This window comes from Salmo salar, chromosome 16 (genome assembly GCF_965601325.2).
Source record: "Salmo salar chromosome 16, fSalSal1, whole genome shotgun sequence".
In the NCBI taxonomy this organism is placed as follows: Eukaryota; Metazoa; Chordata; class Actinopteri; order Salmoniformes; family Salmonidae; genus Salmo; species Salmo salar.
The window spans coordinates 84,365,671-84,381,331 of NC_138306.1; the positions used below are offsets into that span (position 1 = coordinate 84,365,671).

The 15,661-nt window shown below is 41.4% G+C and overlaps 1 protein-coding gene across 3 annotated transcripts; it reads right to left on the minus strand.

Moving 5' to 3' along the window:
* Positions 1-3,785: 3,785 nt before the first annotated feature.
* On the minus strand, positions 3,786-14,824 carry LOC106575803 (uncharacterized). Of its 3 annotated transcripts, XM_045698214.2 has the most exons (6): positions 14,516-14,824; positions 9,932-10,252; positions 9,751-9,798; positions 9,240-9,368; positions 8,458-8,507; positions 3,786-8,244 (listed from the first exon to the last, which is right to left on the minus strand). In XM_045698214.2, the coding sequence occupies exons 1-6, from the start codon at positions 14,595-14,597 to the stop codon at positions 7,843-7,845; spliced, it is 1,032 nt and encodes a 343-aa protein (XP_045554170.1). In that variant the 5' UTR covers positions 14,598-14,824; the 3' UTR covers positions 3,786-7,842. The 3 variants fall into 3 exon arrangements, with proteins under 3 accessions (XP_045554170.1, XP_045554172.1, XP_045554171.1); XM_045698216.2 differs by lacking the exon at positions 9,751-9,798 and having other exon boundaries at positions 10,124-10,252; XM_045698215.2 differs by lacking the exon at positions 9,751-9,798.
* Between the last annotated feature and the right edge of the window lie 837 nt (positions 14,825-15,661).

The following is a 15,661-nucleotide window of genomic DNA, read 5'->3' on the forward strand; positions in this document are numbered from 1 at the left end:
TGTTTTGAATCCTGTCTAGTGCAGAATTAGATCCCTTCTCTTTCCTCTATTTAAAGCTTCTAAACTCCATTCTGATGTTTTGAATCCTGTCTAGTGCAGAATTAGATCCCTTCTCTTTCCTCTATTTAAAGCTTCTAAACTCCATTGTGATGTTTTGAATCCTGTCTAGTGCAGAATTAGATCCCTTCTCTTTCCTCTATTTAAAGCTTCTAAACTCCATTCTGATATTTTGAATCCTGTCTAGTGCAGAATTAGATCCCTTCTCTTTCCTCTATTTAAAGCTTCTAAACTCCATTCTGATGTTTTGAATCGTGTCTAGTGCAGAATTAGATCCCTTCTCTTTCCTCTATTTAAAGCTTCTAAACTCCATTGTGATGTTTTGAATCCTGTCTAGTGCAGAATTAGATCCCTTTCTCTGAAGTGCCTTAATGTTTAACATTGTTATGTATTTGATCATTTGACATTATATACCATTTTGGGCAGGCATTGTCAAGCACAGTGTTCAAGTCACCAGCAGTAACTGGAGGTTGAACTGCAAAAATGTGGGATTCTACACTTCACCATTAATAATCTTGAATGTGGGAATGGGTGCTGTCCTCATTGAACGTCAATTTGACGGTTTAGATATCATGATCCATCACACTTCATGGCACAAGCTCAATACTAATATAGAAATCTACTTGGATTTCATCAAATATGCATGAATCATTGTGTGAAAAAATCATAAAGTCAAAAAGAAAAAAATTACACACAATCCTCTAAAATCAGAGTCACGTGACAAGATAGAAAATGCAACATGATTAAAACCAGACTTCTAATGAGTTCAATCACTAATTTTCTCTCTTTGGTTATAGTCATGAAAGATACTGACATTTTGAGCAACATGTTAAGTTGGATTTATTCTTACATTATTTTGTTAAAATGAAATTAACAAATCATTAATATGATTGCATACATTTTTTGTAAAGATATTTTTGAGGTATTTTGACTTTATTGAGACAGTTATGAAATGCCAGAGAGGATACAGATAGGTGGGAGAAACAGATTGAAGGCTTGGAGCGGGGAATTCAACCCCGTTCTTTGGGCTCTGCACAACTTGCATTCATTTTGATTAAGTAAATGTATTCTTTTTTGGGGAGGAGGGGTGGTTCAATTTCAATTCGCCCCTGAATAATTCTTACAGTGTGGCTGTGTGGGTGAGTGGGTAAAATTCCAACAAAATGCACCATTTTACTGCACCTCCTGATTCTAATCTGTCTAAATAAAAGCATTGAAAAAAAATAAAGGTAGAACTCCACAAAAAATATTCTCCATAGGACCTTATCATCAATCAATATTTAGGATTATAAACCATTTGCATTTATAAACTATTAATTGCATGAGAAAAACTGTTTTTGTGTTTTGATGCTGCCTTTTACATGCACTGAAACCACAAAAAGTGTTTTCACAACACTCTCTTAAAAACACCAAGTCAGGTTGATGAACCACTTTGGGTCTTTCAAAGTACTTCATTTCTGTTTTAAAACACATTCTCTGTATTTAAAACACTCTCATTGGGTTTACATTCAAACACCTTCCAAACACCAAATCTCAGCTTAGGTGCACTATTTTCCATGGTTTCGTTACACAATCATGCATGGTGTTTTGAGACTTTCTGTTTTTACAGTGAAGTAGACGGGAGGAACAAAAACCCGCAGACACTCGGCCCTCCGTGGAATGAGTTTGACACCTGTGCTGTAAAACAACACAGTCTCAATCCCACCATGTCAGGTGTACTTCACGACACTGTGGTCAGCCCTGTGTTTCCTGTTCAAGGCCCTGTGTCTTTGTGATGGTTAGGAGATCACAATCACATATAGTAACTCATGCAATCACATAACACACTCATGCAAGCACATAAACACTCACATCCAGTCTACTAAATGCGGTTACTTGGAAGTCCGGGGAACGTGCGTTTTTGGTTTCAAATTGCTTCTGCGAAGGAAGACATACATTTCCTGACCGGTAAAACAGAAAGTGAAAACTTTCTGGGAATGTTCATTTGTAGCTTACAGGGAGGTTCTGAGAACGTTTACTACGGTTCCCGAAGGTTTTGGAATTAGTCCACTGCGCCACCAAGATGGAGCTAGCATGCCATGTATTTGTACTGATACAAAGCCGTTCATTTTAATCTATTCAAACAGACCCCATTTCAAAGGAAACAAGCACCCATTAAGGTCAACACACCTGAACACACTTAACAAGATAGAGTACAGAGAGAGTTTTGTTGATGTTGAGAATGGAATGTATATGTTTTTAAATAACATTCTTAGAATGTTACTAATGTTTGCTTGTGATTTTTATGGAAAGTTTTCTTAATGTTCTGAGAACATGACTTTAAAGTAAAGATTCACCCATTTTGAATGTTAGAATGTTTTTGTGCGTCTCTGAGTGATGTTCTATCGATTCCCTGGGTCATTTCATGTTTTCATGTGTATCTGAGTTATTGCCGTTCAAGCAGGCAGAACTTCGGCCAGTATGATGTAGCATTGTGTTAAAGTGTCTCTCACTACACTGGAAGTTAATAGGAATCTGACTTTTAGATCGTTAAAACGTCTATCATACGTGTCAGATTCTAATACTGGCCGATGTCATAACGTGGGAGGTAGTCTTCTCTCCAATGAGCCATTGATCATATTTTCACGATATTCCTACCTGGAGAAATGTGTAATTTAACAGAGGGTCTAACACATTTCTCCTATTTATCTGCCTCTTCAGTCCAGGGTGCATTGCATGGTGCCGTTGTGAATGTCAGACTCCACTCTGAGGCACATCGATCTGCATGTTTAACATGGTGAGATTGTAGACTCCTAAATTAATATTGCAGTTTGTTTAGGCAATTATAAAGCCAACTAGCTACTTCACATGCTGATATTGACTTTGGTATTATTGTGTGTAGCTACGTTTGCTAGCTAGCTACTAGCCAGCCAGCCCATAGAGAGAGCATTGCATTGTGGGTTTTTTAGTCATCTTGAGCTGCAACAGATTTCCACAATGATTTTCCCGTTGCTACCAACTTTATTATAACGACAAAATAAAAAATGTGTTCACAAAAAATATTGTTCTCACATATTAGTGTTATGCAACACTGTAAATTATAGGAATGAGTGGTTTTGGGTGGATTTTTCCTTTAAATAGAACCATGAGGAAACCTGCAGAAAACATTATGCTGAAGTATGGTTCTTAGAACGTTATGTGCTAGCTGGGTATCCTGCACCATTCCCAGAACATTGTGGCAAGGATGTGTGCAAAATAATCATAGGACAAGCATACTCTCATCAAGGTCTAAGAAATATATGGTTCTCAGAACATTATGTGCTAGCTGGGATAATACATGCACACACATGCAGGAACAGTAGATCAGGCATGAACACACACACACACACACACACACACACACACACACACACACACACACACACACACACACACACACACACACACACACACACACACACACACACACACACCACAGAGAGAGAAAGCTTCTCACTGCATCACAGGATATGTAACTGTGTGCTGCAGCATGTGGGGTTTTTGGTTTGTGTAGCACAGGAAACCTCCTAATCACATCCCAGCACAAGAGGTAAACTGCAAAACACCCTGCATAACGACAGTAACACCTCAACTAAACCCAAGGCCAGGGGATTGTCATCACTCACAGTGATTTCACTGAAACTGGTTGATTACAGTAAGGAATGGAGAATAGTAATATTGCAGTGAAAATGATATTATAGTAAATCAAATCTGATTATTTGTTTAAATAGGTAACACGCAATCACAAAAAAATGCATTAAAAAAAACAATCAATCACAGTTACATTCACAGTCAACTGATTTTCACGTGATTACAGTGCAGTAGAATATTTCATGTAGGCCTCAAGAATCAACCTCTGTAAGAAAGTTTTATCCAAAAGACCATAGTTAAGGCTGATGTTATCATTGGTAGAAGTTCAAAGTTCAGAGGCAGCCAGCTGATCGATTTCTGTTATACCAAGTATGGGTATCTGCAGCCCAACATGGCGACAGAAGTATGGGTATCTGCAGCCCAACATGGCGACAGAAGTATGGGTATCTGCAGCCCAACATGGCGACAGAAGTATGGGTATCTGCAGCCCAACATGGTGACAGAAGTATGGGTATCTGCAGCCCAACATGGCGACAGAAGTATGGGTATCTGCAGCCCAACATGGCGACAGAAGTATGGGTATCTGCAGCCCAACATGGTGACAGAAGTATGGGTATCTGCAGCCCAACATGGCGACAGAAGTATGGGTATCTGCAGCCCAACATGGCGACAGAAGTATGGGTATCTGCAGCCCAACATGGCGACAGAAGTATGGGTATCTGCAGCCCAACATGGCGACAGAAGTATGGGTATCTGCAGCCCAACATGGCGACAGAAGTATGGGAGAGTGGGTGTATGGAAAGCGAAATCAGCTAATTGGGCAGATTTGTTGCCACTGAATACTGTTTCACGTGGCTGATTGGGCTGCAAGACGAGTCGATAAGCTGGACCAGCGCACCAGGGTTGTATCGACATGCCTGCTTCCTAATGGGTATCATGCAGTGGAGGCTCCTCAGAGGAGGAAGGGGAGGAACATCTTCCTTAGTGAATTTCATAATAAATTAAATAGTAAAACATTTTTAAAAAGTTAGCCTTTTTAGAAAAAAATATTCTAAATATATTCACGTCACCAAATAATTGATTAAAACACACTGTTTTGCAATGTAGGTCTACAGTAGCCTAAAGAGCACCATGTTGTAGCTTTCATTCATAGGTTGAGGAAACCTCATGATGGGTACAGGGAAAATTTGACTATCATGTAGTAGCCTAAACCTATCGATGTTACATTGAACTGGGTGAATGGAATATGAATGACAGTCATCCAATAAGCCGTAATAGAAATAAGGCCATGCTCATGAAAGAAGAAAAAAAGACGTCCTCCCTCATCACTCATCAGGGCTCCCGAGTGGTGCAGCGGTCTAAGGCACTGCATCTCAGTGCTTGAGGTGTCGCTACAGACACCCTGGTTCGATTCCAGGCTGTATCACAACCGGCCGTGATTAGTAGTCCCATAGGGTTGCGCACAATTGGCCCAGCGTCGTCCGGGTTTGGCCGGTGTAGGCCGTCATTGTAAATATGAATTTGTTCTTAAATGACTTGACTAGTTAAATAAAGGTTAAAATAATCTTAAATGGCATCGATCGCCACTGGTATCATGGTCATTCATGTCACAGGCGGCAGCTAACGTGGCAACATTTTCTCTCAAATGATTTTATTTAAAAGAGGATAGCAGCCTACACAAGAAGTAACTAATACTGATAACCATCTAGATGTCACCTTGATACATACAGTACATACAGTCTACTACTCAATGGGGAGGGTACGCATGAAAAACAACAACACCGGGAGACAGTACCGTTCACTCCCGCTTAACAGGCACTACTGTCCGGTAACGGCATGGGAAGTAGCTACCTAGTAGCCAATATCAGAGTGACAGTAATATATCAGGGTGACAGTCACAGTAATATATCCGAGTGTCAGTCACAGTAATATATCAGGGTGACAGTCACAGTAATATATCAGGGTGTCAGTCACAGTAAGATATCAGGGTGTCAGTCACAGTAATATATCAGGGTGACAGTCACAGTAATATATCAGGGTGTCAGTCACAGTAATATATCAGGGTGTCAGTCACAGTAATATATCAGGGTGACAGTCACAGTAATATATCAGGGTGTCAGTCACAGTAATATATCAGGGTGTCAGTCACAGTAATATATCAGAGTGACAGTCACAGTAATATATCAGGATGACAGTCACAATAATATATCAGGGTGACAGTCACAGTAATATATCATAAGTGACAGTCACAGTAATATATCAGGATGACAGTCACAGTAATATATCAGGGTGACAGTCACAGTAATATATCAGGGTGACAGTCACAGTAATATATCAGAGTGACAGTCACAGTAATATATCAGGTTGTCAGTCACAGTAATATATCAGGGTGTCAGTCACAGTAATATATCAGAGTGACAGTCACAGTAATATATCAGGATGACAGTCACAATAATATATCAGGGTGACAGTCACAATAATATATCAGGGTGACAGTCACAATAATATATCAGGGTGACAGTCACAGTAATATATCATAAGTGACAGTCACAGTAATATATCATAAGTGACAGTCACAGTAATATATCAGGATGACAGTCACAGTAATATATCAGGGTGTCAGTCACAGTAATATATCAGGGTGTCAGTCACAGTAATATATCAGAGTGACAGTCACAGTAATATATCAGGATGACAGTCACAATAATATATCAGGATGACAGTCACAGTAATATATCAGGGTGTCAGTCACAGTAATATATCAGGGTGTCAGTCACAGTAATATATCAGGGTGTCAGTCACAGTAATATATCAGAGTGACAGTCACAGTAATATATCAGGATGACAGTCACAATAATATATCAGGGTGACAGTCACAATAATATATCAGGGTGACAGTCACAGTAATATATCATAAGTGACAGTCACAGTAATATATCATAAGTGACAGTCACAGTAATATATCAGGATGACAGTCACAGTAATATATCAGGGTGACAGTCACAGTAATATATCAGGGTGACAGTCACAGTAATATATCAGAGTGACAGTCACAGTAATATATCAGGGTGTCAGTCACAGTAATATATCAGGGTGTCAGTCACAGTAATATATCAGAGTGACAGTCACAGTAATATATCAGGATGACAGTCACAATAATATATCAGGGTGACAGTCACAATAATATATCAGGGTGACAGTCACAGTAATATATCATAAGTGACAGTCACAGTAATATATCATAAGTGACAGTCACAGTAATATATCAGGATGACAGTCACAGTAATATATCAGGGTGACAGTCACAGTAATATATCAGGGTGACAGTCACAGTAAGAACATGCGTACAACCCATAAAGCAACAGTACACCCATCATCAATACTTCCATTTTTTTATTTTTTATTTATTTAACTAGGCAAGTCAGTTAAGAACAAATTCTTATTTACAATGACGGCCTAGGAACAGTGGGTTAACTGCCTTGTTCAGGGGCAGAATATAGGATTTGACCTAGCAACCTTTCGGTTACCGGCCCAACACTCTAACCACAAGGCTACCTGCCACCCCAATAAACAATCTTCAGTTTTAAACCGGAAAATGTACAATTGTTCATGTAATTCTAACACTCAGACTCATCCTCTGGCTTAAAAACAGAAGTCCCAACTCGCAGTATGGTAGCTCAATGTGAGGTACACTCGTAGAAAAAAAGGGTTCCAAAAGGGTTTTACGGCTGTCCCCATAGGAGAACCCTTTTTGGTTCCAGGTAGAACTCTTTTGGATTCCATGTAGTACCCTCTGTGGAAAGGGTTCTTCATGGAACCCAGAAGGGTTCTATCTGGAACCAACGGGGGTTCTTCAAAGGGTTCTCTGATGAGGACAGCCAAATAATCCTTTTTGGTTGTAGATAGCACCTAGTTGTGTGTCACAGTCTGGTTGAGTGGCAAGAAACGGAAGAGAAAAAATACAGCTCAATCAAAACCGTCTAACCTATAGCAGAGCGCTTTGACACACCCACTCCTTTCCACACGCCCACTACTTCCCTTTCGACACACCCACTCGTCCATATTCCGGTCGCCATATTGGGACGCAGCGACCCCCTTCTCGTAATCAGGGAGAAACAAAGACCAGTAGGACTGCGGCCCTCTGGGAAGAGAAGTTTTACTTCCTGGTTCCAGGGCTCAGGACACTCGTATGGCTGCGTACTCTGAGCCCTCCTCCTGAGGCTGTGCAGGGCGCGGTGCGGCTCGAGGCTTTACCTGATGGTTGAGCGCTGCGTACATGATATCACTTTCTTCCTTTTTCTCCTTCCCGTTGCTATAGGTATCATCCCTGTCCACCGGGACAGCTACCTGATTGGCTGCATCTTGGACGGGTGCCGGATGAGTGCCACGTGGGCCCCTGGCAGGTGCGTTGTCATAGATACAGTCCGGCGGTGGGGTGGGCTGGGCTTGTGCCTGGGCTTGGGGCCGGGGCTGGGCTTGGGGCCGGTCCTGGGCTTGGTGGGATCGGATGCTTCGTCTGTGGTGGGGTTGGGGGTTGGGTCGTGGGAATGCTTGCTGGGTCATTGGTATAGCCATATACTGCAACAACAAGTAAGCAACTTTAATACTCTGTGTATTTGCAAACCCCACCATTGATTATAGTGGGCCACACCTGGGACTGACAGACAAGGAGCGCACCAAAAGACTCTGTTACATACTGTAAACACATTAAACACCATTCAGAATCTGTACTAATAGTACTAATATAGGACTAAATGAAAGGGAGATGTGTAAAGTGTATATCTGTTTGACCTGGTTCTCTGTTTGGTCCTCTTTCCTTGACTTCCTGGCCGGACAGGCACCTGCAATTTCAAGGGAATCATGAACAAAACATTGAAATTAGATGTCATGTCCTAGATATAAATGTCTGTAGTAATGTACTATGGTCATCATTAGTCTGTATTAATGTACTATGGTCATCATTAGTCTGTATTAATGTACTATGGTCATCATTAGTCTGTATTAATGTACTATGGTCATCATTAGTCTGTATTAATGTACTATGGTCATCATCAGTCTGTATTAATGTACTATGGTCATCATTAGTCTGTAGTAATGTACTATGGTCATCATTAGTTTGTATTAATGTACTATGGTCATCATTAGTTTGTATTAATGTACTATGGTCATCATTAGTCTGTATTAATGTACTATGGTCATCATTAGTCTGTAGTAATGTACTATGGTCATCATTAGTCTGTATTAATGTACTATGGTCATCATTAGTCTGTATTAATGTACTATGGTCATCATTAGTCTGTATTAATGTACTATGGTCATCATTAGTTTGTATTAATGTACTATGGTCATCATTAGTCTGTATTAATGTACTATGGTCATCATTAGTCTGTATTAATGTACTATGGTCATCATTAGTCTGTAGTAATGTACTATGGTCATCATCAGTCTGTAGTAATGTACTATGGTCATCATTAGTCTGTAGTAATGTACTATGGTCATCATTAGTTTGTATTAATGTACTATGGTCATCATTAGTCTGTATTAATATGCTGAGGTAATCGTGATCATCTTACCTTTACAGCCACGCATTGAGAGCATGGATATGGTTATCACCACGATGACAAACACCACAATCCCAACCGAGGAGTAAACATAAGGCCACACCCACTCCAGGAAGCTGTCCCTCTGACTCACTGTACTGTCTATAAGAGAAAGAGGCCTAATTTCCACTATGAACAGGGAGGAAATGTCCCCCCACGCCACATTTGAATTCATAAAAGCTATAGACTCAAAAATATGAAATGCAGGAAATTTGTTTTCAATGGCAAAATAATTCTGCCTAATTACACACACACACATTTAAAATCAAAATTACACCCCTGAAGAGGAGGTTTGACTCAACAGGGATACTAGGTTGCTAGTTTTAACTGGCTGTTAGGGTGTTACTGGTTACCACAGTGTTTCAGAGTTAGGTGTGACATAGCATTGTGTTGTGGTGTGCCTTGATGTATATTCATGCTGCAGCACCTTTCTGTTCAGTGTGCAATGCATGCTAAGCTATGAAGAGCGAAAATCTCCTCTTACTTGTTGTTTCATTGTTCTGATATAAATCTGTGGTGTCTTCGATTCTCTCTGAAATACATAACAATTGACACCCATCACGGGGGTTTGCTTCTATGAATACAATGGGAAAAAATAACTAAATGTTTATTGTTTAACTGATTAAACATTTCAAACTGAGAAAATGTATTAATAGATTGCTCACCTGAGACAGTAACATTTATAGAATGACCCACAGCCGTGTGTAATTTACACCTGTATAGACCAGCATCACCTCTGGATATGTTTGTGAAAGTCAGAAATGAGATCCATGTAGTGTTTGTCAAATATGTCAACTGTGTTTGAATGAGAGCTGTTGTGTTGACAGTATTGCATTTGTTTGATTCATCAAACTTACACCATGATGGTGGTGGTAAGTTGGAACAGAAATCAACAGAACAGTTCATCTTCAGTTGTTTCCCAGGTGAAGCCTTCCATACTGTGTTCCGTGCCACTCTAATCTCTGGGAAACAATCAGAATCTTGACCTGCAAAGAATTAAACTGAAGTAAGTCACTGCCTGACCAATAGTTCCCCATAAGATCACCCATCACCTCTATATCAAATCATACACACACACATAAAAAATAGATTGTAATAATGGCTACAAGGATAGGCCTTAAAATGTGTTTATCTGGATCCTAGGTGGTGGAAAAAAATGTTTTACTGAGATGAGAGGTGATTAAAGATTGCAGACAGGTGAGGGAGATTTTCCCCTACATCAGAATTTCCCCGTGGTATCAGTGAAAGGGACATGTTCATGACTAATAGAAGGGGGATACATACAGAGAGATAAAAAAAAGGACAAAACACATTTCACATCCTGAAGAGTGGGAACTCAATTAGCATAAAACAGTGGGACTACAGGTTCTAGGGAATTGAGATTCATTTTTAGTCATTTAGCAGACGCTCTTATCCAGAGCAACTTACAGTAGTGAATGCATACATTTCATGCATTATTTTTATTTTTTGTACTGGCCCCCCGTTTTTTGTACTGGCCCTCCGTGGGAATCGAACCCACAACCCTGGCGTTGCACACACCATGCTGGCGTTGCAAACACCATGCTCTACCAACTGAGCCACAAGGAAGACCTGCACTTATTCAGTGCTGCATCCTGTCTCAGACTAAATAGGACCACCTCATCATACCGTGGGGGAACTTATCACAAACCTAAAGACTTTCAGACTTCATAATCGTCACTGAGGAACTGAGTATATCCAAAATGGTCTCAGTTTAACTCATTATAACTGACCATCAATAACATTCAGAATGTCAATTAATGGCAAGGAGTGTCAGACTTCCCAGTATCAATGAGAGGACAGTAGAGGTGACAAAATGATAGCATCATATACCACTTGACTGTAGGCCTACCACACAATGGCACACAACTCGATTATACCTTCCGACCACACAGGAAAGCCACAGTAGGGCTAAAATAAAGATGCACTATTGTAACGCCCTGGCCATAGAGAGGGGTTTTTTGTTCTTTATTTTGGTTAGGCCAGGGTGTTACATTGGGTGGGCGTTCTATGTTCTTTTTCTAGGTTTTTTGTATTTCTTTGTTTTGGGCCGTGTGTGGCTCCCAATCAGGCACAGTTGAAGTTCATTGTTGTTGATTGGGAGTCACACATAAGGAGCATGTTTTTCCTTTGGGTTTTGTGGGAAATTTTACTTTCTGTTTAGTTTTGTACCTAGCAGAACTGTAGGCTGTCGTTCATTTTTGTGTTTTGTTTGAAGTGTTTCTATTAATTAAATATTGAATATGAACACATCCTCCGCTGCGTATTGGTCCACCTTTTCCGACGATGACTTCTCTGTTTCATCTGACGACGAAGACAGCCGTTACAACTATGCAGAAATTGTTCCGCCACTTCCTGGTTGCTAAAATTCGAATAGTTCGCCTAATTTCAGTTTATGTGACAAAAAAGCAAGTATAGTGTAGAGAATCATCGTACCATCTAAACCGCTATGAAATATACTGCTCAAAAAAATAAAGGGAACACTTAAACAACACAATGTAACTCCAAGTCAATCACACTTCTGTGAAATCAAACTGTCCACTTAGGAAGCAACACTGATTGACAATAAATTTCACATGCTGTTGTGCAAATGGAATAGACAATAGGTGGAAATTATAGGAAATAAGTAAGACACCCCCAATAAAGGAGTGGTTCTGCAGGTGGAGACCACAGACCACTTCTCAGTTCCTATGCTTCCTGGCTGATGTTTTGGTCACTTTTGAATGCTGGCGGTGCTTTCACTCTAGTGGTAGCATGAGACGGAGTCTACAACCCACACAAGTGGCTCAGGTAGTGCAGCTCATCCAGGATGGCAAATCAATGCGAGCTGTGGCAAGAAGGTTTGCTGTGTCTGTCAGCGTAGTGTCCAGAGCATGGAGGCGCTACCAGGAGACAGGCCAGTACATCAGGAGACGTGCAGGAGGCCGTAGGAGGGCAACAACCCAGCAGCAGGACCGCTACCTCCGCCTTTGTGCAAGAAGGAGCAGGAGGAGCACTGCCAGAGCCCTGCAAAATGACCTCCAGCAGGCCACAAATGTGCATGTGTCTGCTCAAACGGTCAGAAACAGACTCCATGAGGGTGGTATGAGGGCCCGACGTCCCAGGTGGGGGTTGTGCTTACAGCCCAACACCGTGCAGGACGTTTGGCATTTGCCAGAGAACACCAAGATTGGCAAATTCGCCACTGGCACCCTGTGCTCTTCACAGATGAAAGCAGGTTCACACTGAGCACATGTGACAGACGTGACAGAGTCTGGAGACGCCGTGGAGAGCGTTCTGCTGCCTGCAACATCCTCCAGCATGACCGGTTTGGCGGTGGGTCAGTCATGGTGTGGGGTGGCATTTCTTTGGGGGGCCGCACAGCCCTCCATGTGCTCGCCAGAGGTAGCCTGACTGCCATTAGGTACCGAGATGAGATCCTCAGACCCCTTGTGAGACCATATGCTGGTGCGGTTGGCCCTGGGTTCCTCCTAATGCAAGACAATGCTAGACCTCATGTGGCTGGAGTGTGTCAGCAGTTCCTGCAAGAGGAAGGCATTGATGCTATGGACTGGCCCGCCCGTTCCCCAGACCTGAATCCAATTAAGCACATCTGGGACATCATGTCTCGCTCCATCCACCAACGCCACGTTGCACCACAGACTGTCCAGGAGTTGGCAGATGCTTTAGTCCAGGTCTGGGAGGAGATCCCTCAGGAGACCATCCGCCACCTCATCAGGAGCATGCCCAGGCGTTGTAGGGAGGTCATACAGGCACGTGGAGGCCACACACACTACTGAGACTCATTTTGACTTGTTTTAAGGACATTACATCAAAGTTGGATCAGCCTGTAGTGTGGTTTTCCACGTTAATTTTGAGTGGTACTCCAAATCCAGACCTCCATGGGTTGATAAATTGGATTTCCATTGATTATTTTTGTGTGATTTTGTTGTCAGCACATTCAACTATGTAAAGAAAAAAGTATTTAATAAGATTATTTCTTTCATTCAGATCTAGGATGTGTTGTTTAAGTGTTCCCTTTATTTTTTTGAGCAGTATATATTTTCCATACCCAAAAATATTGTATTTTCAGCTGTTTGAAGCTGGTGTACAAAACCGAAAGTATAAGACTCAAAAAACTAAACTTAAAAACAGGGAGAATAGAAATAGCGCACATAGAACAGATCTACCGCTTATTAGACTTGATTTGAATGAGAATGACAGATCTATAACTCACATTTCTATGTGAATTTTGTTGGGTCGCCCAAAAAGTGACATATCGCAGCTTTAATAGAGACCATGGGTATGTTCACACAGAGGGATCTGATATATATAGTATGACTCATTGTGGTTAATAATAAGCTACTGAGGAAAAATAGGGCCTGTATTTTCATAATTATCAAGTTATAATAAGTTAATATAACAGTGGACAGCAGGTAGTCTAGCAGCTAAGAGCGTTGGGCCAGTTACCAAAAGGTTGCTGGTTCGAATCCCGGAGCCGACTAGGTAAAATCATTTGTCGATGTGTCCTTGAGCAAGGCACCTAACCCTAATTGCTCCTGTTAGTAGCTCTGGATAAATTTGTCTGCTAAATCACAACATTTTTAAATTAACTCATGATTGTTGTTGTTGAAATCATATAAATTAAAATACATGACACTAGTATTGGTACAACTGAGATGTGCCCCAAAAAATATTTCAGCTGGGTGTCAGTAAGCTACAATATCTCTGTAATGTCAATTATAAAATATTAATGTTGATGGGTTCAAAATGCCAGTGTGAAATGTGGAGTATTTGCTATTCAGCGGAAACAAAATGGAAGCCAGAAGAGCGATTTGTTTCAACAACAACAACTGGAAAACAGGGAGGAGAACATTAACAACATAAATTATTCATCTTTAGGGAGGAAGATCGGGCGGACATTAAGATGACTTGGAACAAATTTTCCTACCCCGCTAATCTCTTATTTTTAGTCCCTTTATCTTTTTCTACAACAGGATATCTTTTTTTCTGTCATCGAGCTCTTACACACAAATAAAAAAAGTGTTTTTTGCCAGGATGACAAAAACTGGAAGTCTTGAATGAGAGGATGACATTTCAGATATTTACAAAAATGTTCACTCAAAGAGAACCCCAGTTCTTTTATTTACCAGCAACACTTCTCTTACTTTGTGTTGGAACTGAACCAACCACAATACGCTGTAGTTTAATCACATACAAAAAGTTTTTTTCCCCCCCTGGATCTAACTTACCATGGGCATCCCGGGGGAAGAGAAGCACAACCAAGATGGTGAGAGGTAGGCTGGTCCAGGACCAGCAGTTACGGGGCCCCATGGTGACTTGTAGCCCACAGGCCTTCTATATCAGCAGGTTACACCAGAGGTGGTTTAGGAAGACAGCCACAGCATTGGTAGATGATCATCTCTCTGTGTGTTTGTGTGTGAGAGTGAGTGAAATACACTGTCTGTTCTCTCTCTCGCTCTCTCTTCCTCAATTTCAAATGTCTCTCACATCAGTCTGAACACACCCCAGCATCATAGTCTCTCCGTCACTGCACAAGTGTTTGTGGTAACATTTCTTCAGTTTTACTTCCTTTACCTACTCTCTCTTTCACTCGTTCTCTCTCTCCCCATGTGCTTCTTCCTATCTCATCTACATAAAATTGACTGTAGTGATCACTATAGATTAGATTAGGTTTATTCGTCAGATGCACAAGGTTGCAGATGTAATAGCAGGGTACAGTGACATTCTTAAGCTCCGAGCTCCAACAGTGCTGGTCAAAGAGAAGTGGATGATACAATAATACAAATAATAATAATAATATATACATATTTACAACTGTAACAATTATAAATGTCCATGGGGGGGGGGCAGGATAAACGTCCGTTGGGGACACAGGGGTAGCAGCTAGCTGCCTAGTGGTGGCTATTCATCAGGCTGATGGTCTGGCGGTAGAAGTCTGACAGTTTTTGCCATGATGTACCTATACTGCCCACGTCTGAGTGATGGAAGCAGGGAGAACAGGCCGTGGCTCGGGTGGCTGAGGTCTTCTTATCACATACGACACCTGGTGTTGTAGGTGTCCTGGGGGGCAGGCAGTGTACACCCAATGGTGCGTTCGGCTGAGCGTACCACCTTCTGTAATAGAGACCATCTATTACAGTATGCTCTCGATGGTGCTCCTGTAGAACACTGTGAAGGCCCTCGGGAACAGGCAGGATTTCTTCAGCCTCCTGTCAGTGTGGGTTGAAGAGTCTCTGTCGTGCCTTCTTCACCAGGGTGTCAGTGTGGGTTGAAGAGTCTCTGTCGTGCCTTCTTCACCAGGGTATCAGTGTGGGTTGAAGAGTCTCTGTCGTGCCTTCTTCACCAGGGTATCAGTGTGGGTTGAAGAGTCTCTG

What these genes read in the sequence shown, in the direction of transcription:
- LOC106575803 (XM_045698214.2), bottom strand. Translation starts at nt 14,597, where the DNA reads ATGGGGCCCCGTAACTGCTGGTCCTGGACCAGCCTACCTCTCACCATC. An exon ending in CTCAATGCGTGGCTGTAAAG is followed by an intron (nt 8,508 to 9,239) that starts GTAAGATGATCA and finishes TTGAAATTGCAG; the next exon opens with GTGCCTGTCCGGCCAGGAAG. An exon ending in AGGACCAAACAGAGAACCAG is followed by an intron (nt 8,245 to 8,457) that starts GTCAAACAGATA and finishes TTGTTGTTGCAG; the next exon opens with TATATGGCTATACCAATGAC.